At 36.8% G+C, this 27,947-nt stretch overlaps 3 protein-coding genes across 4 annotated transcripts in view; 1 reads left to right on the top strand and 2 right to left on the bottom strand.

Annotated features, from left to right (window-relative positions):
- Positions 1–6,566, bottom strand: part of LOC106918963 (inactive rhomboid protein 2) — a 43,581-nt gene extending 37,015 nt beyond the window's left edge. Inside the window, exon 1 of the mRNA XM_014989069.2 lies at positions 6,143–6,566. The gene's annotated coding sequence lies outside the window, so the exon portion shown is untranslated. The remainder of the gene's footprint in view (positions 1–6,142) is intronic.
- Positions 6,567–7,386: 820 nt separating this feature from the next.
- acox1 (acyl-CoA oxidase 1, palmitoyl) lies at positions 7,387–25,797 on the bottom strand. 2 transcript variants are annotated; one of them, XM_014989073.2, is made up of 14 exons: positions 25,585–25,797; positions 23,568–23,727; positions 21,697–21,857; positions 18,673–18,780; positions 18,470–18,589; positions 18,266–18,381; positions 17,257–17,426; positions 16,070–16,232; positions 15,009–15,199; positions 13,257–13,436; positions 11,052–11,157; positions 10,008–10,151; positions 9,157–9,363; positions 7,387–8,706 (listed from the first exon to the last, which is right to left on the bottom strand). In XM_014989073.2, the coding sequence occupies exons 1-14, from the start codon at positions 25,691–25,693 to the stop codon at positions 8,656–8,658; spliced, it is 1,986 nt and encodes a 661-aa protein (XP_014844559.1). In that variant the 5' UTR covers positions 25,694–25,797; the 3' UTR covers positions 7,387–8,655. The 2 variants fall into 2 exon arrangements, with proteins under 2 accessions (XP_014844559.1, XP_014844558.1); XM_014989072.2 differs by lacking the exon at positions 21,697–21,857 and adding an exon at positions 20,542–20,702 and having other exon boundaries at positions 25,585–25,796.
- ten1 (TEN1 subunit of CST complex) lies at positions 25,779–27,815 on the top strand. Its single transcript, XM_014989074.2, has 3 exons — positions 25,779–25,992; positions 26,175–26,332; positions 27,273–27,815. Exons 1-3 carry the CDS (start codon positions 25,904–25,906, stop codon positions 27,422–27,424), a joined length of 399 nt encoding a protein of 132 aa, XP_014844560.1. The 5' UTR covers positions 25,779–25,903; the 3' UTR covers positions 27,425–27,815.
- Positions 27,816–27,947: the final 132 nt, after the last annotated feature.

Genomic DNA, 27,947 nt, shown 5'->3' with positions numbered 1-27,947 from the left:
GCAAATTGAAATGATTGAGTTTAATTCCTCCTCTGATTAACTGACTTATTTGTGAAGACAGGCCTGCTGACTTCACAATTTGACACCTTGAAATTGGGTCTCTGTCTCTTCAAGAAGCACCACAATGCTTCTCATTATGCCGTTTACAACGTTGGACTGGGAAGTAGATCCAATGATGAGCTCAGCAGATGTGCAGGTCCACCAGGTGTTTAACTGCTGCTGCTGCTGCTAGTCTGAAGGAGCAGAGTCGGGTTCACCACGCTGAGGTTTCTGGACACTTATTTTTATTTGACTACTGCAGCTGGATTTCCTCTAGCTGTGTAGGATAATCATCAAAATAATCAATAAACACTTGAAGTCATCACATCAGTCTAATTTAGCTAATATGAGTTCACTTTGTGAACAGGTGTGGGCCTGGGACACAATATGTAAATTAAACAAAGTTAATCAGACAAAATTTGTATGCGCACACAATGAAGCTTTTATTTCTTGTATAACTACTTCCAACACCTGCAGAATATCAGCAGATGTGGCAAAATGTTGCAGCTTCATGCACAGATGTAAAGCAGATGTACTCTATGTGAAAGTAGAGGTAGAAGTAGTTTACTAAAACAAAAACTCTTATTCCCTGTTTGTATAAAGATCAACACAACAGCTACAGAAACATTTGCAAAACACAACAAGCCAGTTATGGTAATTTTGCAAAGCATAAATCAATAGTGTTTCTCTCAGAAAACAAAAATGAAATGCTTTCAGAGTTTATGGTGTCTGACATAACAAAAAAATAACTCCAGTGAAAACAAATGCTTCAGTTCTTCACAGCTCTGAAGCGAATGTTTGTACTACTTTAACTAAAAAGCACATACAAAAGCAAAGGCATTGTTCTACACCAGTAGGAGGTGATAAGTTTCAGCTCTGCCAGAAGATTATAACACTAGAAAGATAAAGTCCTTCACTTAAACCAGACCAGCCAAAATGTTTGGCTTGTTGTACGACTTCATTATGAATAAAACAAACATAACATATTATGATGTTAATGTTCCCAAACTTGGAGATCTGATGGCCAAACTCAACAGATCTGAAAACGCTAAACACAATAAACGTAACTTTATGGCTAAAATGTCACTCAGTGAGGAAGAAGCCACATTTCCAAAGCAAAATTCAAATTACTGTTTGAAAATGCAAATGTCAGCTGATTAAAATTAATTTAACAAATACCAAAGCATGGTGTTTCTCATGCTACGAAGCCTGAGAAACACCAACCCATCTGTGAAGTACGGTGGTGGCAGCATAATGCTGTGGACATGTTTTACAGCAGTGGAGAGCTGCTACACTTCACAAAACACCGGAGAACATGAAAAAAGAAAATAATGCAGGAACATTGAAGCAAGATCTCAAAAAGTTAGGTAGAAGGTCAAAGCCTCGGTGTTAATGGACACTAATAATAAGCATATCACCACATTATTTATAAATTAGCAAAAGATTAGCATAAAATGTATGATCGAAGAGGCCACCACAAAGTCTTGACCTCAAGCCCATAAAAAATAGCAGCAGAGATGGAACGTGTTGACCAACTTAGTCGACTAACTTCATTCAGCTGCACTAGTTTGACAGAAAATGGGCCAAAGTTTCTGCAAATTATTGAGAGGAAATTGTGGAAGAATTATGTCAAGTCATTCAATACAAAAGGGAATATTAATGATAAAAACCAGCCCTTTGTTCGATACTTTGCTTCGTATAGAGTTTCTGTATTCTCTGCCAGTGAGAAATGATTTTTTTACTTGAAGTTTTTAATTTTACCAAATCACTAATGTTTGTCCGTAACGTATATAATGCGATAGTTCGACACTATGAAGCTTCCTGGAAACTGCCTGAGTTGTAAACAACCATCCTCCACTGCGAAGAGAGAAGTGAAGAGTCGAAAAAGATGGCGCTTAATCTTAGGTATTTGGACTGAACGGCTTTGTTTTCTTCCTTAGCTGCCATCGCTAAAACTACAGACTATAAATCTAAAATCAACAATATTGTTCACAACTTCTTCTGTTCACTGATTGGGTTGGTTGAAATTATACCAAATGAATCCAAGTCAATGAGAGGAATCCCAGAAGGAGCAGAGAAGGGAGATGAGAATCGAGTGAAATTACAAAGAATGGCAAAGGCTGGGCTAAAACACTAAGAAATGGTATGAAAACTAATATATACACTAATAGTTTTGATAACATGCACTGAAATAAACCTTCAAAGAGTCAGGCAGTGAAGAAAAGATGTCTTCAGGTTTCAAATGTATGCTATAAATTCACTTGCACAAATAGAGATGAGACAACATAAAAAAATCCCCACTTATTTTCATTCTATTCTAAATATCAAAAGAAATGAACTCAGTTGCAATCAGCATGTAGCAAAAGATACAAAGTTACATGTTTGGATCCAGTCCTGATGCAGAAGTTGTTTTTCGTGAAGCTGTGCTCTAATTTACAAAAACTTTCACGGTCCGAACTGATACAGGTCTGCTTTGTGGTTAAGTGAAACTAAAAACTAAAACTTTAAGATGTTTACTGCAGCTCTTATCACGGATAATCTGAAACCAAAGGGTTTTTCTTTGCCAAGTAATTTCAAGGTTTGCAACAGGCTGTTGCGGTGTGCTTTTCTCAGCCTGAGCGGTTTTCTTTTAGTTAATCAACATTTAGTCTTAAAGGAAGTCATCTCACATCGTTAGGTTTTGTGAGGGCTGCACACAAGTCCATCAGTGGTTGTGGTGAGATACACACAAGGGAAGGTCTTTCCTGATTGATATCCCTATAAGACTACGCCCTGAACTACCAGAGAGCCTCAGCTTCACACCAAAAACGCAGTTTTTCTCTAACCTTCATGGCAGTTATCACATCAGAAGCTCAAGTTCTGCTACTTCTTCTTTTTGACATCTGCCTTGATGTTGCGCTCCATTCTTACAAAACATATGCATGAATCTGCAAAGATCTGACAGGCTGTAGCATCACTTGTCCCCTTCATACTGACAATGCAGTTTCCATAACACCTTTTTCTGCTCTGTGTCTTTGGACAAATGTGTAAGAAAGAAACTGTCCTCAGATAAACAACGTTTACCTAAGAATCTGTCACTTTCATATGTTTTCTCAGCGCTAATATTTATATTTTAATTGTTATGCTCTTTTGAAGCAGTTTTGATTTTTATGTCTGAACTTACTTACTTACTACATTAAAATATAACAACTACCACAGTAATGCCGCAGCAGAAACAGCAGCCATCGTTTTGACAATACCACCCACTTTCAACCACAAATGTTAATAAAACAAACAGATGCCGCTGTGGGAGGAAAAGAAAAGTACACATTTCCTCTGTGAACACTGAGATAAAAGAGTTTTATCTTTTTATACTTATATCCATACGTAGCAAACAAGTAAAACTGCACACAAATTAAACCTCACTAGAAATAGTTTTGTTTATTTAGTTAATGCTTTTTAAATGCACTGCCAAAACACAAAGAGGAACATCTGACATTCCCTTTAACAAACCTACCTCTGACCACAAGAACCAAGCCAATTGAGGTTTTTACCAGAAAGCTTTAAATATTTTCTCACCTGATAGTCTGGTAGATTCTGGTCAATTGGGAACCAAAATTGCAACATTTGTAACATTTTCAGCTGCTGTGGTTCGCTTTCACACTGCACTGTCAAACAATTCAAACCCTTTGAAAATCCTGTTCCCCTCCGTGCCTGTGGTGGCGCTGCACCGAGAACAACTGGCGAAACACGAAAACCTCTGAACAAGACCTTCCTTCTTCACAAAATGTGGAGTGGCGTCAAATTTTAGTGATTCTAGCATTTATTTAATGACTTTTGCAAAAAACCACGAGTCATTTCTTCCACTAGTGCTAGACACATCAGGTTTGTTTTGGTTGCATTTACCCAGAATGCCCTGCGCTGTAGTCCCAGTAAGTAATATATGTAACCTGTTGGTTGGCAGTTCACTGCCAGTGATTGCCACATTACGTTTATTTTTATTGGCTGTGATGTTTAAAAAGAGTAGAGTGTACATTGTGATAAAGGAAAAGAACAAAAAAAAGTTAAGGATTCTATCACATGTTTCTATCACACAAATAGTGCCTCGATTACAGACCTGAAATCTCCAGACCCGGTAGGTTTCCAGCAAAAGTTGCAGCGGCCGATCTGGATAAGACGGGAACTGGCTTTGTGAAACTGAAAATCCAGCGATAAGTCTGAAGTCACTTCAATAAACGACTAATCCAGCTAGCATTATCAAACACCTAAAGACTTCTGACAGATTACTTCAAAGATCTGAACAAATAAAAGTCAGTTTCAAATTACAGAACACAACTAGAGATCAGGCTTGATGGACTCAGACCTGAACCTTCAGGGCCACATAAAGGTGATTGCAAAGTCAGCCTTCTATCACCTGATAAACATTTCTAGGATTAAATAATTAATGTCTCAGCAAGCCAGCAGCTTTTTATCCCCTCATTTACAGCTTATAATTTTAAGGAATTTTCTGTTAGCCCACTGTAAGAAAATGCAGTCATGTGTCACTCAGACTTTTGGTTCAATTAAAATAAAAAAGGCAAAAGACCAAAAAGGGACTCAAGATATGTTAATATGTTTTATAAAATCACAGAGAAACCGTTTATGTTTCATCATTTATGATTATCTCCAGAATTAATTGAGATACTTAAATAGCAAGAGAAATAAAAGAAAATGGTTTTAATAATACAGATTTTATATGGAAGCAGGAGGGGCTGAAATTTAAAAACAATCTAGAAAATATTTTTTCTCCAAACTCAGAAATTTCCAAAGTTTTTCTTCTTTTTTTTTTTTTTAGAATATTTATGAGACAAATCTCAAAATTTCAAATGTCTGATATTTTCCTCCAGCAAGTTTTATACTTTTAAACTCAGCAATTTCCTTGTATGTGTGCGTGTGTGTTTTTGTTTTGTTTTGTTTTTTTGTTTTTTTTTTAGAAAATTTCAGATTTCTCTTCTAAAATTTTAGCCTTTTTGAACTCAGACATTTCCAAGATTTTCTCTAGAGGATTTCTGAGACCAATCTTGAAATATCTCAGCTTTTTATAGAAAATGTTCAACTTTAAAAATTCAGAAATTTCCCCCAAAATTTTTATTATTTCTGAGATAATTCTCAAAGCTTCTGATTTTATTTTTTTAACAAATTTTTGACTCCACCTTGTACAATTCGTTTGTACAAAATGGATTTCTGAACTGACCTGCAGATAAAAAATATACACAAACAAATGTCCTACAAAGATCAGTTGCCTTTTGTGATGTCATCCCACACCAGACAAGTGGGCGTGTCCAACTTGTTTTCAGGAAGGCAGTCTGTTTTAATTCAACCCATTGTAAGAAAATAGCAAAACAAGTAGAAGTTTTTACCATTACTTCACATTGTAAAAGTGACAACCTACATTTAAATCAAGTTTGATTGATTAACAAAGACCAGGCTGAGTAGGTGCTTTAAAAAACAACAAAACTACTGTATAATTAGATGACTTCACAGTAATGAGCTGTTGAGGGGATATACACTAAACAACAGCAGCTATTTTTACTCTGTTGCGACTCACCAACTTGTACGCTGAAATACAACCATTCCAGGATAAGTCACGGAAACATTAATGTATAACTTTAATTAGCGTCTCCATTCAGCTGAAAGTCTCAGTTTCAGTTCGCGTCGTGTGTCTGTAGTGTATGTAAACATAACCTCCTACAGCCATTGAGAACAGATGGAGGGCTGTAAGGTGGGCAGCGCAGGAATATGACAGACATGGCGCCCAGAAGTAACTTTAAATGGGGCAGCAGATGGAAAACTCAAATGAATAACTGAGCTTGTTTGGGTTTGGACGGGCGGGTAGAGCAACAAAGGGCTTGCCGAGGCATGCCGACAGCTAGTTTCAGAGCGGTGGGGTAACAACGGCAGTTAGAACCGAACCTTTAGCTTGTTTTTACTTTAATTAACAGAGGTAAAGCAAAAGGTAGCACACAATGAACCTGGTTACTCAACACTGTCTACCAAAACAACAATAGCCGCTCTCACTTAAAAAATAAGACGAGTTACCAGCCAGTTGCTAAATACACCAAACGTCTTAAAATGTTTTACTCACCTCCAAGCAAAAGTAGTTGGCTTTTTATTCATGAGCAGGTGTTAAATGTCCGAAAAACTACAGTTAGATTGTGACAAGTGGTGTGTCACACACTTCCCTCTTTCTCTCCTCCGACATCCTTATTTTTTTAATGCAGCTTCAGAAAGCAGAGAGCTGAGAGGAGGAGGCGGAGCCACGTCTTATCTTCAGAGGGGGAGAGTCTCTGCCTGGGTCGGTTCCAACCACCTCCAACACCCCGGAGCTGCGTGTGGAAACTACCCGCCGTAGTTACTCCTACACAAATATGCACCGATCTGCTGCCAGGCCAGGCTGTGTTCAGTTCCTACGGCTGGGACGCACGACCAGAGGCGATTCCAGACCAAATTTACCAGGGGGCTCTCTGGGGGCTCACAACAATACCACAGCGGTGGGGGGTCATTACATATAGAAAAAAAGGAGTAAATTTCCCCCCAAAAGTCAGGAATTCTTATTCTCAGAAATTTTATAGAAAAATATCTAGGAAATTTCAGAGTTAGAAAAGTAAAAATGATAGGGGAAAAAAATCATAAGTTTTGACATTAATTTAAAGAAAACATACTGAGCTTAAAAAGTTTTAAATTTTCTGGGGAGGAAAAAGAAATCTGAAATTTTCTAGAAAAATATCTTGGAAATTTCAGTTTGAAAAGTCAAAAAACTGTTAGAAAAATATATCAGATTTTGAGACTAATCTAAAAGAAAAAAAAAAAAACAATGAACTTGCTAAGCTGAAAAAAATTGCTCAGGTGGGAGAAGGGGGGAATCAAACTTTGAAATTTATGTCAGAAGTTTTCTAGAAAAGAAAACCTTGGAAATTTCTGAGTTTGAATAGAACATTTTCTAGAAAAAAAAATTCTGAAATTTTTAGGCTATTCTCAGAAAAATTCTAAAAAAAAAAAACCTGGAGATATCTGTTAAATTTACTGGAACAAATTCATTTTGAGATTCGTCATAGATATTTCCTAGAAAAAACAAGAACAAATTTACTAGATTGTACTATAAAATAGCACTATGTGACTGGAGACACATAATACTGCCCCTTTAAAAGGTGCCAATTAGTCAGAAAATTGCAATCAGTGCAGTCCTAGACTCTAATCAGAAATATTGATAAAAAAATTGCAGATTAAAACATTGTTACACCCTTCTTATTGATTCAATTCTAACAGTATTACCAGCGTAAATCAAACTTCATCCAAAAAAAACTACACAGTGTCAGGAAACACAATACAAACGTTTCTTTCTTTTATTACATTCTTTGTTATATTACTACATTTTAGATTAGCACAAAATAATGTCATCCTCACAAAAATCAAAACCCATGAGATTAACGGTTTAGTCAGTACATGACAACGGTCGTCGTTGAAATCATAGGTTTCACCACTTGTGAAAATACAGAAACTATTGTGCAAAAACACCCTCCATCTGTTAGATAATGAAAATAACATTTCATCAGGCACATATTGATACACAAATCAGCTTTAAAAGTTATAGTGACGCTTTAGAGCAAGTTATCAATACAGTCCTGAAATTGTACAAAAATACGAAAGTCTTACAGCTACTTTCCATCCAGTGCCAATCTGACTGCTGATTAAAATTAATTCGATTTACTTTGATAAATTAGCCTGGTATTGGTAAAGTAAAACTTAGTAAAGTGAAAGTATTTTTTAAAGTTCTGAAATGTGTCCTGTTAAAAGCAACAGCTTTAAAAACGAAGCTACCCAGATGTTACCTGCCATATCAAAACAAGCTGTGATTTTCAAACACACAAGATCATTCATAATTTAAATAAAAATGCAAAAAGGGGAACTAAAACTACAATCCCAAAGTGCATAATTTAATTCCAGCATCAAACTGTTCTCCTGTTATCTTCTGGTGAACCTGCTATTTATGCATTGATATTAACTTTTATTAACTGGAATGTTGGAGGGAAGCCAACAAATTCAAGCTGGTCAAAGTTCAAAGAGGAAAGGAGGAGAAGTTCAGAGCGAGCGAAAGGTTGGATCAACTCCTTCAGTCAGGTTTGGCGAGGCTTGTGACTCACTAGATTTTTGGGAGTATTTATACATATGCAGTGTGCAATATTTCTAAAAATATTTTAAATGAAAAAAGCTTCCATATTTTCTGTCTCAAACACGATGCTTTCATGAACTATTTATTATAGAAATCATACCAGCAGAATTTAAATGACTATAACTATACGAATGTTTCTCATGTACTCTTAATCGTTATTTCTTCTTTATTGGTTTTAAAAATGTCTGTTTCTGGTGATGAAAGACATCTTCGGTCTATTTCCCCGTCACCACCATGACGCTCCAGTTATCTGCCGTCTACCAGGAATTTAGTCGTGTTTGTTGAGTTAAACTGACATGGATGGAGAGCTAGAACTGCGGTAAACACCAGCAGAGAAATCCATCACAGGGCTGATTTAACAAGTTACTACAGAGGAGGTTTGTGCAGCTAAAGGCTCCCAGCCGTTGGTGGAGGTCCGGTTCATCAGCTTACAGTTTGGACCGCAGCGGCTTCAGGTACTTCTGGAAGGATTCATGGACCTGAAGGAAAGAGCAAAGGAGATGAAAATCCACAAATATCAAAAACAAACATGGATGTAATCAGACAAAAACGTTTTTATTTCTATATTCTTCCTGCAATCTGAGTAATGAGATCAATGTTAACTAAGAGTTTTCCCTGATTTCTGAGAATTAAAGTTTGAATTCTGGGAATTCTCTGAATTTCCTAAGAATTCTGAAAAAAGAAAGAATTCTGGGTAAAACAAAAGTCAGAATTCTGGGATTAAATCAGAATTATGTCTTTTTAACCCAGAATTTTGACTTTCTTTCGTCAGAATTTAGAGAATATTCAGGCAATTCTCAAAAATGTCAAAGAATTCTGAAACAAAAGTCAGAATTTTGATATTTTCCCCAACAATTGTGACTTTTGATCTCCTAATCTGACATTAAAGTCTACAGAGTGTGATGACTGTTCTCTTTTCTTTTTTTTACCTCTGCGGCATTAAGGGGTGAGCGGCGAGCCCACTCGAACATGTTCTCGTAGACGTTCCCGTCGTACCGTCCCAGAACCGAATTCAGCTTCTTGTCGTGGATGTCGAAGGCATCGACCAGCGCCACAGCGTTGGGTCGCAGCTGGGACAGAAGCTCTTTGATACGAACCGAAATCTGCAGAACCTGCGGCACGCTCACCAGTCCAGCCTGCAAGACAGAAGAATGTTTACCGGAAACAGAATCAGCTTTATTAGCTACGTTTGTGCACAAAAACAAAAAATTAACTTTTCACTTTGCTCTCGATGCACAGACATTTCAAATATACATATACAAAATTTGGAGGAAGATTTTATTTTCTCTTGCAAATATGTATATATACAGAATGTTTTAACAAGAAAAGACAAAGTTAAATTAGTGCAAATAGCGCTGTGTAGAACCAAAACAATGTCTAAACATTGTGTGTCCAGGATGTGTGGGGTCTGCAGATATGCTGGCTACACTTTTCCTGCCCCTCGATCTGTAGAAATCTCGCAGAACTGATTGTTCGTTACAGTCTTTACTAGGGGTGTCCAGAAGAAACTTTTTACTTACAATAACATTGTGATATTTGCAGCGTTGAGCAACAATATTGATGCAATACGATATCAGCACAAATCAAATGCACTTTTATTACTTATTTTGTAGCATAAAATATTAGAAAAGGTTAACAGTAGTCACCCAACTGTTGCCAATTTAGCAAAAGTCACTATATTTAGCAACTTTTCAGACATAAAAACAATCGGAGCTGGAAGCTTCTTAAGGATCTGTGATCGGTCAGAAAACTGGAATCGGTTCGCCGCTCCTTAACGTACCTGCAGGAAGTCTCCAGAGTTCTTTGTGATTCCATGCATGGCGTAGAGCAGAGCCAGCGTTGACAGCACAGAGTGTATTGCTGTGTCCCCAACGCCTTTCAGCTTGTCATTAAAGACTTTCACCACAACATAGTGACAGTGGGCCTAAAGAGAGACGATATCAGGGAAAAATAATCAATACCAGGGAGCAATAAATGAAGTAGTCACTGTAGGATAGAAAAATCAGATTGTAGAGGCAAATTAAAGGAATTATAATCAGTCAAAACAGGCTCCTCCCACCAAAAAACAAGAAAATCATAAAAAAAATTACAGCAAAATATCTGGACACAACGCATTGGTTAAAAATGCAAATAGAGGAATATGAAAAAGGTAATTTACATATTAAATTATGTTTGTAAAAGCAGCTCACTGATGTGTTTTCAAATTAATTCACTATAATTTAATCAGCAATGTTTATTTGTATAGCACATTTCATACAAAGTCATAAAAACACAAAAATACAAAGTCATAGAAACGCAGTCAATTTATGAAACATTACATTTTGTCAAGTTCCATCGTTAAAAATCAACATTTTGACCATTTACACGTCAAAATGTTGGATAATGTTTGTTTCACTGATTGTTTCAAAAGCAACTTTAAACAGCTGGGCTTTAGTCTGGATTTAAAGGAGCTCAGTGTTTCGGCTGTTTTTCAGATTTCTGGATGTTTGTTCCAGATTTGTGGTGCGTAGAAGCTGAATGCTGCTTCTCCTCATTTGGTTCTGGTTCTGGTGACTCAGAGCAGAACCAGAACCAGAAGACCTGAGGGTTCTGGAAGGTTGCCATGACAACAGCAGATCTTTAATGTGCTGTTGATTGAGTGATTTATAAATTAACAGCAGGATTTTAAAGTCTTTTCTCTCAGTGTAGGGACTGTAGAACTGGTTGATGAGCTCTAACTTCCTGGTTTTAGTCAGAACTCCAGCAGCAGCGTCTGGATCAGCTGCAGCTGCAGGATTGATTCTTTAGATTTCTTTAAACTACAAACTGACAGAGAGGAACTTACGTCCGAGGCTCTGACCAGGTCGATAGCGCTGTTGTTCCAGGCGTCCTCCTGTGACTTCCTGCGCTGCAGCTCCTGCTGGATGCTTTTCGCCGCCATCTCAACTAAACTACAAACACAAACCTCCATTAGTAAACGTGTCGTTCAAAAAGAAAGACAGTTTTCTCCTAAATACGCTCCATCTGAACATGATTTAATCACAGTATGTTTAGGAACAGTTCAGAGGCTTGTTAGAAAACATCAGAGAACAAACTGGAGACCAAGCTTAAAATCGAAAGCATATGGGAGGATTTTGACGGTTTCCCTGGCGATGGCTGCCTGCCTAAGCTGAGCACAAGACAACCGAATGGTTTGGGTTCATGTGTAAAATGATCCAGACCTGATTCTCCATCCAATCTGTCTGAGCTTGAACTACTCCGCAAAGAAGAGCGGACCAAACTTTCAGTTCCTAGATGCAAAATGATGGTAGAGAAACACCTGGAAAGCTGCAATTTCAGTAAAAAGTTGGTTTTACAAACCGTTATTACCTCAGGAAGCTGAATACAAGACATGTAAAATATAGAAAACTATTAAAACTTTGCTTATTCAGCTTAATATCATTTCTTTCTACAATTAATTGTGTTCGATATACTTATATATGCCTTTTATTGCGTTATAGTTTTTATTTCCAGTTGACCTTGAGTGCTTTTAAAGTCGCCTTCAAATAAGATTGAATAATATTATTATTGCTAATCCTTTTTTCATCCACTTTATAACCAAGAACTACTTTGAGTTGGTCGAATAAAATCCCAACAGAAGATGAAGCATCCAAGTTTGGCCTTTGTGGCCACACAGGGTTCTGACATGTTTTCAAAGGTCAAATTCAAGCAGTTTTAAATTATTTTTTGCACCACAAAAATACCTCAACACCATCAAATTTTGGATTAATCAAAGTTTAAAACAGCTGTCATAATATGGCTGTCAGCATGTGAACAAATATGTAACAGAAATAAGCAGGACGAATGTGTTTGGTTGGGCTTTGTTGGTCTGATATCTGGAAGTGGAGCACCAGGTTTGGTCTCCCTCCGACAGGCTGACAGAGACTCTTTGTGCTCAGCACAGCTGATACTCGCAGCAAATGGATTTAGACATGACTAAAGTGAGCAGCATGCAGTGATGTAATCGGATATCATCTTCCTCCGAGAAAACAATAGAGGCTGAACTACGGGTGCAACGGACTGAAGCGAATTAAACACCATCGTATGGAAAAACGTTATTCCATTACAAATGACCAACTTGCTACTCATTGGGTGAAAGTAAGGATCTGTTGAGTGACGCATTATAATGAAATCCAGGTCAGATGTGTCTTTTGATGCATGCAGAAAAAATATTCTTTTTCATCAATTCAAAAACAAATATTATATTCTAACAAACAGAGGTATTGAGATGAGAACAAACAAAAATAAACAAAAAAAGGAGGTACACATTAGAAAGGGTGCATGCAATGAAACAGAGCATAACAAAGAGGTAAAATGAAATTGTTTAATGTTTGTGGGTTAGGATTTATTTTTCTTTTAATCTTGGCAGGTATTTTCTGATTTGGATTATTATTTTTCATTTTCTCTAATATTCCTCTTTTTTATTAATCTAGGGTTGAGTAGAAGGGAGAAAGAAAAAAAATAAACAAAAAATAAAAATTAAAAGTATATGCCAAAACAAAAAATAAATTATTTAACAATAATTATGTATTAAATTATTAATCAGTAATAATTTAAATATTAATAAAGAAATAATTTATTTATTGAATTATTAGTCTGAAAGTCTGAATTTGACTTTCAGACTTTAATATCTGAAAGTAAAATTTCAGATATTAAAAGTCAGAATTCTGAAAAAGAAAAACAAAACTTAATTTTCCAGCTTTAATCTCAAAACATGCCAAAAAAAGAATAAATAATTAAATTATTTAATCTTTATTTTGGGATATGTTGCTTTTTGTTTGTTTGAGTAATCAAATAATAATTAGATAAATTATTTATTCTTTTGGGATTTTACTAGTATGTTTTCCCATTTCCTCTTTGAGAATAATAAAGGTTAAACTTTACTTTTGCGCTCAACTTTTTCAGTCAACAGGAAGTTGGCGCCCCCTGGTGTTGAGCATTAAAATGAAATGTATATTTCTGAATCTCTGCGTTGCACTGGTAATTCTGCTCAGTGGAGGTTGTGACTTACGTGGCGGCTCTCTGCTGGTAGACCTCCACCAGGCTGCTCAGGTCATTGATGTCCACCAGGGGGCGCCTGGAGGCCACAGCCTGCGGCTGGACCCTCCGGTTCTGGGACTCGTTCAGGTACGACACGATGCCGCTCAGCTGCTGGCCCTTTTCCGCCTGCCGGTAGCTCTTCACCAGATATCTGCAACCATGAATAGATTCACAGATATTCATATTAAAGCTTGAAATTAAATTGAGGAGCTACTGAAGCGAGATTGTCTAAACAGAAAAGGGAAAAGGTTTGGGCGAAAAGTATTTATTGTGTTTCACAGGAGCTTGGATGAGGTTGGAAAAGGATTATGACCACTGAACAAAAAATATTCTAAATTTAATCCATGAATTCTGAGAATAACATATAATTTCAAGTATTAAAATAAGAATTCTGAGGAATTCCGACTTTCATCTCAAAATTCTGAAAAGTCAGAATTCAGAATTAAATTTTCCTGAATTTTGACTTTAATCTCAAGATTCTGATATTAAATTTAGAACGCAGATTTTTTTTAAACCAGAGATCAGAATTTTGAGATTAATGTCAAAATTTTTGAAAAAGTCTAAAGTATGAAATTAAACTTAGAAGCTGTTTTTTTTTCAGAGATTAAAATTAAAATTTTGAGAAAAAAATGTTATTAGATTTTTTCAGAATTCTTATTAAACTTTAATTTCAAAATTCTGAAAAAAAGGCAGAATTCAGATTTAATTTTTTTCTGAATTTTAACTTTAATCTCAAAATTGTGATATTAAATTTAGAATGCAGATTTTTTTTAAATGAGATAGAAGTCATCATTTTAAAATTGTCAAAAATTTTGAAAAATTCTAAATTATGAAATAACACTCAGAAATGTGATTTAAAAAAAAATTCAGAGATTAAAGTTAAAATTTTGAGAAAAAAAATGAAATTAGATTTTTTTTTCTTCCCCAAATTCCCTTTAAAGTTAAAATTCTGGAAAAGGTCAAAATTCTGTCCCTAAACTCAAAATTAAAGTCTGGATTTAATTGAGACTTTAAATTCAGAATTTTTCAGAATTCTGAAAAAAGTCAGAATTTTTACATTTTTTGCTGAACAATTTTGACAAAGTCTGATTTTTTTTTTCTTTTTCTTAGAATTCTGAGATTAAAATCAGAATTCTGACTGTTTTTTTGCAGTGACCCTAATCTATTTCCATACTTGGACTATAAAAGAAGCATTTATGTGTTTTAATCAGTGCAGCATGTCTGGATCTGTACAGTGTTAAAAGGGATGGTTTAGTGTTGCAACATCAAACGCTGATTGTCAGCACCAAACCCAGTTCATGTTGTTGACACTTCTTATGTTTACATTATAAGGAGTGTTGAGTTACATTGAAACAGCAGGACTAACTGGTGAAACTCAACAGAGCTGAAAGCCACAAGTATCTACATGAAAACAACTGCATCATTTCCAAGTCATTTGTTCCTTTGCAGAGCTCAATGCAAACTGAGTCTCCCGTTTCATTCCCTCCCATTCACTCCAGCTTTGTTCTGTCTGTGTTCAGGCATGAACTTCCTGTGAGGGGAACATTTCTGGAACTGGTCGCGGGTCCTCAGAGGGAAACAAAGACCGAATATCATCTGACACGTTTCTGAAACTGATCTTCTGACCTTTACAAAAAAAATAGCCGCCATGATAAAGGTCGGATTGTTTCTGTGTCCAGCTCCTTTTGCGTCAAACTCGACCCAGGCAGGCTGGGAGCTTTACCTTGCAGTCTGCAGCATCATGACTGTGTTCTCGCCCTCGTAGGTGCAGGTTGGGGTAAACTCAACGTAAATATCGGGCAAGGCACTGCTGCGGGAGTAACCGTGGCCGCCACACGACATGCGGCACACTTCGATAGCGGAGTTGGTTTCCCAGGTGGTGAAGGCCTTCAGGCCTGCAGAGAGGGCATGGAGCTGCAGGGCAGAGGGAGAACCAGGTCAGAGACTCGGCTCAGGGTTATTAAATACTTTCACATAAATTAGTGATGTGATTCACGGTTTCCACACATTTTTCCCACAGTAAAATTCAGGCATTCTCAAGGTAAGTTTTCAGGTTTTTCCACCTCCACACTTTGGAGTTAAAAACAAAAGAAAATAACTAATGAGGACAGTTTTAATTCACTATTACACATAATTGATTACTGTTATTAATTATGTCTTGTAAAATATTCTACATAGCAGCGACAAGGAAAATTTAAATGTAGCAAAATTTTACATTTTGAAAATTCTCACATGCACACTGCATAAACCTGAGAACAAAACACAAATTTCAGAAAAAAGACCCCTCAATTTCAATAACAGCAACAAATAAAGACTGGACAATATGTCATGATACGTTTTTAAGCCATAAGCATTTCATATTAGTCAATATTGATAATTAGTGATTCGTTTTTTGCTTTAAATGTCTGAAAAAAACTGACAAACCGATGGTGTGACCGTTCCCGTTTTATCCTTAGTTTCATCTCGAGCTGCTGTGGTCATTTTCAAGTACAAACCCTGTTGATTAAATCTAATGCAGCTCCCATTCACAATGCAATTTGAATAAAAATACCCACATATATTACACTGAAACTCTTTATATTTCATTCTCTTCACCATTGCAGAGTTCTGGAAACTTTCCCACCCTTTCTTCTGCGATTCTTGAAAAGCTATAAGAAGTTAAGTGTTGTATGTTGAAATAAAAAAATGGGGCCCTAACCATTGCACCACCAACCAAACGTAGATCAGTAATTTCTTTTGACACAAGCCTCAAGTTTAAAGGTCAGTGATCCAACAGGTCCGTACCTCGGGCAGCTGGCTGAAGTCTCCCTGGTTGATGTCTTCAGAGATCCGGTGGTATATCTCCGTCATGTACTGGCCGACAAACGTGAACGCGTAAGCCATGGAGAGCAGAGGGAAGAGCTTGTACTGCTGCGTCTGGTAGTCCAGGATCTGAGGCTCTGGCTCTCTGCAGATTGGAAACGCAGAGGTTAGACTGTCCTCTGCAGGAGGATGTGGCAACAAATCAGATATCTAAAGAGACACAAAACATTTCCTGCTGCATGCTGGGGATTCCTGAACCAGTTTGGGGAAATAAAAAACGCCAAGAACTGTGCTCCAGTTGGAGATTCAGCAAACTCAAAATAATTCATATTTAAAGCCAAACAAATAATAATTTTGTTAAAGAAGTGGTGCTATGTGTTTTCCAAGCACAAAGCCCCATTTTGCAGCATGATCAAGTAAATATGTTACCTTCATTGCTATAAAAATGTTGACGCTTTGAAATTGGGCCTCTGTGTCTTTAAGACATCACAATAACGCTCCTCCATTATGCCGGTTGGACTGAGAAGTTGCATTTATAATGAGATTAGCAGATTCAGTTCCATCAGGCTTTTGCAACTTGCTGCTGGCTAGTCTGAAGGAGCTGAGGAAGTGTTTTGGGAAAATAAGCGGCGCTTTGTGACAGCAAGCCTTTGGGCATCCTCAGCCAGTAATTCAATGAGTCCCCAAACATGCATGAAGGGATCAAAGCAACTCCAGGTGCGTTTTTGATGAGGAAATGACATTATAACCTGATGTAAAGTTAAAAAAAGTTGATGTTATGTAATACTTTTCAAGCTCAACCCAAACTTTTTTTTTTTAGAAAAGCCAGTTTTGCTCAGATGTGAACTTTGAGCCACTTTACTGTCTTTTCTTCACATCACTGCTAGTCTTGCTAAATCAGATTCATGATACAGTTTAAAAGGTTTAATCAGGCAAATAAAAGCCAAACAGTACAATTAAGTACCACTGCATTTAATAAGTATAATTAGTCAAAGATTAGATAAAAATATGGAAAATCAAAGAATTTTTTCACCTTCAGATTTCTGTTTTTCCCCTAATGTTTTTCAAGATTGGAAAATAATCAAAGCGGATTCCCAGATGTGTGTAAAGTTAGATGCACGTAAAGTGATTTCTGTGTGAAACCGTTGTGCTGCAGTGTGTCTCCTGACCCCGGCCGGATCTCGGACTGGTGACGCACGGCGCTGTAGCGGATGGCGATGGTGCAGGACTTGGACAGGGCGCGAGCCGACTCGCCTACAATCATGGAGCGGACGAACACCATGGTGCCGTAGGTCAGCTTGGAACTGGGCGGCTTCACGTACGTCCCGTCCGGCTCCACCTGGTGGAGGAAGAATCCCCAGTTTAAACGTTAATCCATCCTCAGGATCACTGCCACTAACTGGAATCAGCATTTTAAGGATTTAACTAAACAGCAGCAACCACGTTATTTTACATTTGGTTCCAATCTGAAGACAAATATTTGATAATCGATAACATTTTCACTGTTTTTTCCAAAAACATATAATTAATTATAATTTGATATTTTAACCCCAGTCATGGTAAAATCAATTTAGCCCTCATTAATATCTATAGATCTATCCATCTAGATCTATCTATATATGTATTTATATCCATTTATCTAGATTTATGAATCTATACATCTCTCTCTCTCTCTCACACACACACACATAAATTATAAGATAATTTATTGGTGACTCAACATCTTATTTGCTGTTTTTTCTTATTTACTTTTTTAGATCCTATTTTATAATTTGTTTTATCTCTTTACTCTGAACCTTTTATGCGTCAGGAATAAAGATGATGATGTTATTTCCCTCATTAAATATGAATATTTTGTTATAAATTTGCCCCTTACTCCTCAGTCTCTTATTCTGTTATATATTTTGTACTCTAGTCTGAATTTGCAGTTTGCATTCATCATGAAGTTGCTGCTGGTACATCTAAACTCGGGACATTAAAGAATATTTCTATCCCATTTTAAAATCCTTTATGGACATTATTTTCCATTGTGTCCCAAGAGTTAGTAAAGAACAACCAAAAGCGTTGTGAATTCGAAAATCTCCGTCAGATCTGGCAACCCTGTTTTCAACTGAGCAGCATTTTAATGTTTTCAAGATCTCTATAGATATTATCTTTTCAGGAAGACAATCAAATCACCTTGGAGTATTTCATCATCATGTTCTCTCGAGGAATCCTCACGTTCTCCAGTTTCAGAAATCCGTTATCAACTTCATTAAAGCCAAACTTAGGGCCAATATCACCGACTACGATTCCTGCAGCAGGAAAGCAGAAAAGATCATGAGAGACGGGTGGATTTTCTGCAAACGCTACGTCCAAAGAGACCAGACAAACTGAGTTTACCCGGCAGAGGTTGGTGAGTCGTCATGTCACGGATGGGAACGATGAACGCATGCAGACCGTGGCAGTTTCCCAAACTGTACAGCTGGGCCAAAACGATGGCATGGTTGGAGGTCTTCCCAACTGGAGCAGGAGGAGACAGAGGGGGGGTGATTTCTGCTCTGCCTGAAAGCCCAGACCATCGGAGTATCTGTGATTGTGCTTACGTCCTCCAGGCCACCATTTGATGGAGCTGACGGTGGGACTGTTCAACACAAACTCCTGGGTGGCCGGATCGTACGTGGCTGTGGTCTCCAGGCCTCTGAGGTGTGTGCCTGCATCCAGAAAACGTTTAAATCCCCACACAGCTTTGGTAAAATAACAGTGATATGGAACATTAGGGATGCACGATATTGGATTTTTGGTCGATATCCGATATGCCAATATACTAAAGCTCATTTGGCTGATAACCAATACCGATATTTTTTTCCTATATTTATTTATTGAGTATATATGACTTTCTCTACTGTGGAATTAAACTGCTGCATTATCTTTGTCAATTTAGCCTGCTAAAAAAAACGCAAATACTAAAAAGGAGGCTGGAAATTATGTATAACTTTCAACTTGCATTATATTTAATGTAAATTTCGTGGCATTTGCTCTCTCTAAAGACAACAACACTCAAACAGAGCAAATTTGGCTTTGTCACTGGTTTGTCACATAAAAACAAACCAGTAAGTCACTTTTATATCAGTGAGTTATTTTGACGGAGTGGCCGACGTCTGATATAAAGTTTTACAGTTGATGTTTGCCGATACCGATACCATGCTAATAATATCGTGCATCCCTATGTAGCGTATTTCAGTTAGACAGTATAGCAATCTGCTAAGGCCACTTGGCTTCAAATTATCCCCAAAATGAATCAGAAATTATTTAAATTCAAAAAGCCAATTCAGTTTTTAGCTACAACACAAAGGAGTGACACAGCTTGTCGTGTTTGACAGATCTCAATGTAATCAACGCCATAACACGGCAGTCACAGGTAAACACAGGTCCTTAAACGACAGTTTGAGGTGAAGGAGAGGAAAGACGGTTCATCAAAATGACGCATTAGAAGCAGGGATACATTTCTAGCTGTTATTCTAGAGGAACAAGAGTAAAAATTAATTAAGGGAAGAAGCGAACATTTAGCTTCAGTTTTTAGTTACTGTAGATGGAAGATTATCAGTTTTGGTAAATCATACTAGGATTTTTCTCATTAGAGGCAATAAACACAAGCTATAACAAGCTAAAATGAGTTTTAGCGTCAGTTTCAGAGCTGAAATATTTTACTGTCAAACAGAAAAAATGAACATAGATCAGGGGGTCTGAAACCTGTTTGAACCTTTCACAATGGCTCTTTAACACTGATGTTTTTAAACATTAACAAACGCCTGGGTTGGTAGTTTTTCCAGTTTCTTCATGGAAAAAACTAGAAAACCTTCTGCAAGAGATTCACCTTCTAACAAAGGTTGAAAATTTGGTAACACTTTATTTGAAGGGGGCTGAATAAGATTGTCATGACACTTTCATAAACATGACATAACACCTGTCATGAACATGAATGAGCCTTCATGAATATTTATGACTGTTGTCATAAAGCGTCATTCGGTAAATTATGACACTTTTAATACAAAGTTGACATTATTCAAAATGTCTTTGTTATGACAACTTGACATTAACCAAGAAATCATGACTGTTATAAATTTGTTATAAAAGAATTAATGATTGCACTTTAAAAATTAGGTAACTTTATGTTATTAAAGGTAAAGTTTAAACAGTAATGATTTATTTTCTGATATTGGGACCGATACAAATATTAATACTGGATTGGTGCATCTCTAATTGTAATGGGAAAAGATCCTGAGAGTGGGAAACTGTAAGAGAAAAAGAAAATAAAATTTAAAAAATCCATACATTTATTTTTTTTCCAAAAAAACCTGATCAGACAGAAACATTTAATTAACTCTGATTTACCAAAACTAATCACTGATTGATTGAGAATCGTTCCTTTAACAAAAACACAGCCGGTTCGGACGGGTCCGTTCTCGTTTTACCGTGGCCCATCTCGGTCTGAGCGTAGGTGCCGATGATCTCTAGGTTCCAGGCGGGCATGAAGAACCGGTCCATTTGAGCCGGGCTGGCCTGGTTGAGCAGCGTGGGCAGGAACATCGCCAAGTGGAGGTCCAAGGGCGATGGCCTGCCGGGGTGCACACAACTAGGCCGCGCAAGACGGGGGGCAAACAGGACAGAGGAGCAGGAGGGGAGGATGTGGGAAAAGGTGTGAGGATGGAAGGCATCCCATGGATGAATCAGAGAAAAGAATCACATTGTTTTATTCCCAGAGGAGAAATGTGAATGATTTGCATGGTTCAAGGCAGCAGAGAGGAAAGCAGTGAAGAGAGAAGACAAAACAGCTTGTGAGCATAACATGCATATTGGAATAGTTGATTCAAGCAAATGATTGTCATTTATTGAAACTTCACTCCTTCATTTTCCACTTAAATATCCCTTCAGTGTCAGGAATTTGGTCCTAAACCAGAGCAAAAACATTTACAAAACACCAGAGTATCAGTCCAAAACGTGGAAGTAGCTTCTTCTCCTCTCGATTCAGACCTAAAGCAGGCAGACGCTGCACATTCAGAGGCCTCATTAGCCTCCCCGATCACACAATGCTGCCTGTTTATTCGCTACATCCCATAATCTCTGGTCGCCATGGATCTCAGCAGCCAATCCAAATGCAGACTAGGAAGGCTCAGATTGTTATTAATATGAATTATTTGCTATTTTTCCATGATTTGTAAAAGATGGAAATCAATTACGAGACACAAAGCGTCGTCATTGGTGAGTTATAATACAGAAAAGAGAGTAAAACAAGAGGAAGTTTTTGAGCTAACTGATGACTGAAGCGGCTCTGAGGAAAACCGACGCTACGTTATGATAATTAGTTCACTATGTTAACTCTACAACAGGTGCAGAAGCATTTAGGACAGTATTTTGTTAGAGAATCATCTCTCATTAGCAGAGAACGGCAGATAATCATGCCGTTCTCGACTACATGATTCAGATCTGTCAAACACGCACAAGAACTTCCCATCGCTCCCCATTGGTACCGATCCGTGTTACGTTTAAGAAATGGTTGTTTTTAACATCAAATAAGGGCCTTATGAATTGATTCAGTAAATAATTTAGCTTCAACATTCAGGACTGACCGTGACCCATCTCAGTTTGGGCATATGTGCCCAAAACCTGGAAGGAGTCAGCCAGAGGCAGCCATTTCTTGGCCTGCTGGGGATCGCAGAGTCTGCGCAGGCTTGGGATGAACATGACAACGTGCAGCCCGAAAGGTTCCTGCTGGTTCCCCTTAACCATACTGGACGAAGAGGGGTTGAAGTTCAGGTTCAATAAATCAACAGACAACACATACATTTACTGATATTAAACAAGATATGTGAAGGTGACTTATCGAACATTATTTCAGCCTCACGTAGAAAAGACGTCTCAATGATAAATTGAGCTAAACATTTTAAAATATCACTTGATAATTATGTGTTATTAAAAGATTGTAAGATTAATACCTGAACACCAACTATAAAGTCTTAAAAATGCAAACATTTAAAAAAGACTTAAATAAATAAGCAATGCTAAGCCTGGTGGGAGCACAAATAAAGCCTGGTGGCCCGCCAGGCTAATAATACACCTGTTTATGCACCGACAGCCATAAAGTTACTAAAAAAAAATTAATGTATATTTTTTATCTTTTTTTTTTTTTTTGCTGTCACAGTAGTGGTGATAAAATCCTAAATCAATATCGCCCACCTCTATTCTGTACAAATCACAACAAATTTCCTACTGTAGATATTTATCAAAGGTTCTTTTTCCACAAGGCTGTGTAACATTTGCATTTCTAAAATAGTTTTATTTAGCTGATAAAAATGGCAGACCAGTGATTTGTTCCACAAAATCCCAATAAAATGGATTAAAGTTTCTGGTTGCAACGTGACTTATGTGAAAAGGTGGAAGTATGAATCCTTTGGCAAGGCACTGATTAAACTTCTCTACTCTCCATTGTAGAAGTGGAACAAGCTGGCAGTCTCTCAGCCTTTCACACACTTTTAATCTCTTCTGAACTTTGCTCAGACTTTTGTTTGCTTCAAACCCACAGAGGAGTCCACAGACATTTTTCTAGACTGTCCATTATGCTGAATGTCAGATTAAAGCAACCACTTGCTTTAATCTTAGTCAGAAGGTTAGTCAGCTAACCTTCTGACTAAGATGATTAAACTTCCTGAAAAATGGGGCCTATTTGGAGAAAAAACAAATCCATTTTGATTCCTGGTTTTAGCAGCTACGTCATTTACTGCTGGGTGGGTTTGGATATCAGAGACTCTGACTGTAATCATAAAGTTCATGTAGTGATTTTAGAACGGCTCTGCACTGAAGTTAGTTAATGACATACTGTCACAACAAACAATAAATCAATGAATCACATGATAAATTAAAACAAACTCAATCATTTCCATTCGCATCAACATTTTTCTTTTTCCCCCTTTTTTCTACTAATATTGATTTTCAATTTGATGCATTTATCTCAATGTACCTTTTTTTAAGGACAATTCTGTTTACAGAATCTTAATAAGTCATTTTATTGATTGTTTCTGTTGTTTTGTTTATTTATTTTGGATATTTAAAATGTCTTCCAGCTCAGGTGTTAAATGTAAATTTGAGACTAAAATGTATTGATCTTTGAGAATGTATTCTTGCATTATTATGCCATTATTATTTTTATATTACTTAAAAATGGTTTCAAAACAACAATATTATGGTTTATTGCAATAACAACGTCATTGTTCAGCAAAATATGTTATCATGACAGACATACAGGTACACTGCAGTCCTGTCTGGGAAATGTTTAGTCTGCTTGATTTGAAAATAATTTATTTTCATAGATCAATATATAACAGCGTTTCTTTTTTGAGAGCTTCAGTTTTTGGTTAACGTTGAACTTTTTAGCGTCAGTTTATCGCAGTGATTAGACGGCGGAGAATCGTTTTCCCGCCAGCGTCGTTCTCCGTCTGCGTACCTTTTGTAGTGATAGATCTCCTCCGGGTCGGCGATGCCATACTCTCGGAGCTTCAGAATCATCTGGGCGCTTTTTCGAACGGCCTGGTCGTAGCGTTCGCTGCGAGACAGGAAGTTTGGGTCGTCCTCGTTGAAATCTGGGTCACTGAAAACCAGCGCCTCTACGGAAGACAAACAAAACGTTAAACTACATGTCCAACAGCGGAGAGACGGAAACTTATGAGTATTTTTTAAGTATGGTCATACAAATCTAATGTATCACTTTTTATTTTTGTACAATATTTCACAGTAAATGCCAGAAAACTAAAGAAATATCAATACGAAAATAGTGTTTGAATTTAAATTTTAACTAACTGTTGACTTATTTTTATTTTCTAAAGCTGGTGTCAGTATTTAAAAGCCTTAGCAGTCAAGAGTTGATTTGTCTCATCAATTATTTTTATTTTATTTACCTGATGATTCCCCCTGCTGTCACTTTCGTTTGCCCGAGAATCAGAAACACATGAATAACGGACAAAACTGAGAAATTTTTCCGTCCTTTCGTCAGTGGTATTCAGGTCAAATGCTTCAAAATAAATCTAAATTTATTTTTTCCATTGGTAAATATTGTGATGACAATATGCCTACTTGTTTATTCCTCATCTGTGCTTTATAATTTTGGGCATTGTAGTTGTGTCCAGTGTAAACATCTGAGATAGAAAATACTACATTCATATGTAAAGTAGATGTTCACAACACTTAAAATATACCACACAATATTTACTGCATTACAAACAGTTCATAAGGGTTTAAATATTGTATACAATGATCTATTGCGCAGTCCGACATGTTACTCTTTAATATAAGTCAAAGCATTTCTTCCTAATCTCTGTCTGATTTTAACAAAGCTGAAAAAATACAGAAAAGCTCATAATACTGTTTGATGAGTTTATTTTTTGAGAGTTTTGATGGATTTTATTAATGAGGAGGAATAATTTATTTTTCTCATCACTGATCATAGGAAAAAAAATCTAATTACTTTGATCTCCAGTTACTTTAAATGTTCAGCAACAGAAATAGTAAACAAAACAAAACAAAACAAAATAGTAAACAAAACAAAACGAATCAAAATATCTTCATAGCATGAGACCAAAAATGCTAAAAGGAAATGTTGCTCAGTTAAAATGCTGCTCAGTTCTTTAAAATGTCAGCTTTAGCCATTTTTTCTTGGCATTTTCATGTCTTTCTAAATAATACTTTAGAAAGACTCATAACATTTTCAATAGGAATAACATTAGCAGTGTAAAGAACACAATTTTTTATTAAGCCATTGTCCTGTTTTTTTTTTTTTTTTTTTTTTTATAGAAATGCAACAACATTGAAGAAAATGTACCAAACATAAAAACTTGTTCTTCAAGTTAAAAATCTAAACAAATTTCTATTTTTTCTTCAGAGTCTTGGATCTTTTCTGGCTCTAAACACATTTGTTTTGCTGAACCGATGGTAAAATGGTTTTTATGGTAGTAAAGGTTGCTGTACTATGATAATACATGCTACTTAGCCTGCTCTTTCTTTGAGAAGGCAACCAGCTTACAAGGCTTATTCAGTCAGGACCCGAAAAACAGGATCGACACCATGTTTAATGTAACTTTAAACATGGACTTGACATGACTCAATTGAATTATTGAGTCATAAAGATCTTTTGACCTTGGTAATAATAATTTTTACTTCTACTAAGTGCAGCCTGACTTAAATTTAAAGCTAATTGGTAGATAAAACTAAAGCCGAATATAGTTGTGAAAAATGCTCAATCAAAATAATATAAAAAATCTTAAAATATCTCTTTTCATGGGACCTGTTGGAGACATTTTTCTAAATAACACTTTAAAAAGACTCATAAACCTTAACTTGGGATGCGTTTAAAAATGCTTTGCAAGCTTTGAAGTAACAACAGTTCAAATTTATGTAGCAGCTTGTTATTGAAGCAAATTGGATAAATGTACACAACGGCAGCTGTAAAAACTACGTTTCAAGCTCACCAATTTGTCGTCTTCTTTTGGTCTTTTCCGGGCCTCCGTCCAAAATGTACGTAAGTTTTTCGACGTCAAACGAAGCATTTTGACGTTCTCGTGTGATATCAGGATTCATGGCTCAAACCTCGTCTATATGGGCGGAAAATGAGCTAAAAAGTGTTGAATAATAAGTAGAGGTACTCCAGTAACCTGCTGGACCTGGGTAATTTCTCTACTGCGCAGCCGCAGAGAGGTGGGAACGGTTACGTATGGTGACGTGACATAGATCCCGGAAGTGTTTTCCCGAGAGTTCTGTGATAGGTTAACTTCTTTATAGTTAATAAACATGTCGATGCTTCCTCCAACCGCAGTGTTTCGTTTTCCTTGGGAAGTGAACTCAATCAAAGAAGGAGAATCAGTGCGGACATTTGGCAGGTCGGGATTTAGACATCGGTTCTGACCCAGAAAGTTTATAGTTATGTCGACCCCCAGGATGGTTGACTAATAATCAGTCCTGGTTTAGAGTGTACCTGGGTTGGCTACAGGGCAAATTTCCAACATTATATCTTGATATATTGCTTTTATTTATTTGTAACTTGAAATTGTTGCCTTTCCAGACTTGTTTGCTATCAGCCGGATGAATCCAAAGCCACCCTGACAGCCCAGCATGCTTCCAAAGAACACCGTGTGTTTGTCCAAACCCAGTTTGTTGAGCCATTTAACCCAATAATTGGAGCCCAGTACCTGGTTCTGGGTGAGACAGAAATGTATGAAGGTAAAAGACCCCTCTGTGATTTCTCTTGTAGTTTTGATTTAGTTTATCTTCTCTGATGTTGTTATTAAAGAAGCTGGTTATGACCGAGAGATGCAAAGTTGTTGGCACACTGAAAAATTAAAATGTAGTCATTGGGATGATAATGGACTGAATTTAGCACTGTTAAAGTTATACTTGTCCTAATAAGAAAGCAATCAATTAACTGCATGATAAATTAAAATAAATTTGATAGTTTTCATTCTGATGATTAATATTTTTGAAAAAAAATTTTGTTTACAGACATCATAATCCATTTTTTATTGTTTAAGTTGTAAGTGGTATTTATTTATTGTTTTTGGTTGTTAAATATCCAAATACTATAACAGGAAGATATGCAAAATATCTTCCACTTAAATGTTAAGTGTTCTTTACAAAAAGTGTATTGGTCTTTGATCGGGCAAACTCTCATAGACCAATAATAATATAATTATAATTTTTAATATATTGAAAATAGTCTCAAACAATATTGTCACTTATCGGGACAATTATTATTTGTTATTGTGACAGACAAATCAAACTACTTTACCCAAGATCCAAAAAACCACACAGTCGAACTCACATTCATACAGATAAGCCCAAAAGTTTGCATATTTATGCTTAAATTAATCTTTTTTATTATACCAACAGCTTTCTTTTGACTGGAAATTGATTGTTTTGGAGTGGTCCAGACATTCTGTACTTTAATCTGTTAGATCAGTGTTTCTCAACCCTGGACCTCACCGCCCCCCTGCTCTGCATGTTTTAGATGTGCCTCTATTCCAGAACAGCTGATTCAAATGATTTCATGACCATCAAGTACTGACCATCTAAATAAGTTTTATTTAGGTAGACCAAGGGGAAAATGGCTCTTTGAATTATAAGGGTTGAAAACTCTGACCCACCCACATCCGTTTGTCTGCAGGGGTTGGTGTGATGGTTCGCGCCCGTGTCCTGAATTGCGTTGATGGCGTAAACACTGCACTTCTGCAGAAGGCCATCGCTGAGCAGAGGAGCTTCTTCGCCGAGAGGGAGAGCAAACAGGGGGAGGTTGCACAACCACAAGATGTAACTTGATAAAGGTCTTCATGCTGTAATGTTAGCAGGCCCACAGCAATGTTCAGAGACTTTTGTACCCATATTATCTTTATCAGTTACTCTGGCACAAGGAAGCTAAGAATCAGTCTGGTTCCCAGAAGACAGATTGGGTCCATATATTGTATTTTTGTCAATCTCTGAGGTTTATGATTGCTTGTAGCAGATTTTTGTGTTAATTCTGCTTGATGATGTCATTTCACAGCTTGTGAACAAATGTTATGCCAAAGCTCATATACAAGCAGCAGATTCACATTCCTCCATTATGTGGATGACAATAAACTAGGAATATTTTCTACTGTCAAAATCAGGTATATTTCTGTATATATTTGTAATAAAAAATAATGTCCTGGTTAAACGAAATGAAACATAATGGGTGATGTCTTATTCTGGAATATGCTTCTCTGGTATTGTTTAGGAAATTATTCTTGCATGGTGAACGCTGCTTCTTATGAGTTGTGGTCTGTTCGCATGAAAACCACGGCCTTAAAGGAACAGTACAACT

Source organism: Poecilia mexicana, unplaced genomic scaffold, assembly GCF_051168715.1.
Source record: "Poecilia mexicana isolate PSO_F unplaced genomic scaffold, ASM5116871v1 scaffold_1, whole genome shotgun sequence".
NCBI lineage: Eukaryota > Metazoa > Chordata > Actinopteri > Cyprinodontiformes > Poeciliidae > Poecilia > Poecilia mexicana.
Note: the sequence above shows the minus strand (reverse complement) of the source record. Positions and strands in the feature narration are given on the sequence as shown.

Coding starts and splice junctions, on each gene's coding strand:
- acox1 (XM_014989073.2), bottom strand. CDS start 25,693: ATGAATCCTGATATCACACGAGAACGTCAAAATGCTTCGTTTGACGTC. Junction 23,728..25,584: donor CAAAAGAAGACGACAAATTG/GTGAGCTTGAAA, acceptor TGTCTTCCGTAG/AGGCGCTGGTTTTCAGTGAC. Junction 16,233..17,256: donor CAGTCCGAGATCCGGCCGGG/GTCAGGAGACAC, acceptor TCCAATCTGCAG/AGAGCCAGAGCCTCAGATCC.
- ten1 (XM_014989074.2), top strand. CDS start 25,904: ATGTCGATGCTTCCTCCAACCGCAGTGTTTCGTTTTCCTTGGGAAGTG. Junction 25,993..26,174: donor TCAGTGCGGACATTTGGCAG/GTCGGGATTTAG, acceptor TTGCCTTTCCAG/ACTTGTTTGCTATCAGCCGG. Junction 26,333..27,272: donor TGAGACAGAAATGTATGAAG/GTAAAAGACCCC, acceptor GTTTGTCTGCAG/GGGTTGGTGTGATGGTTCGC.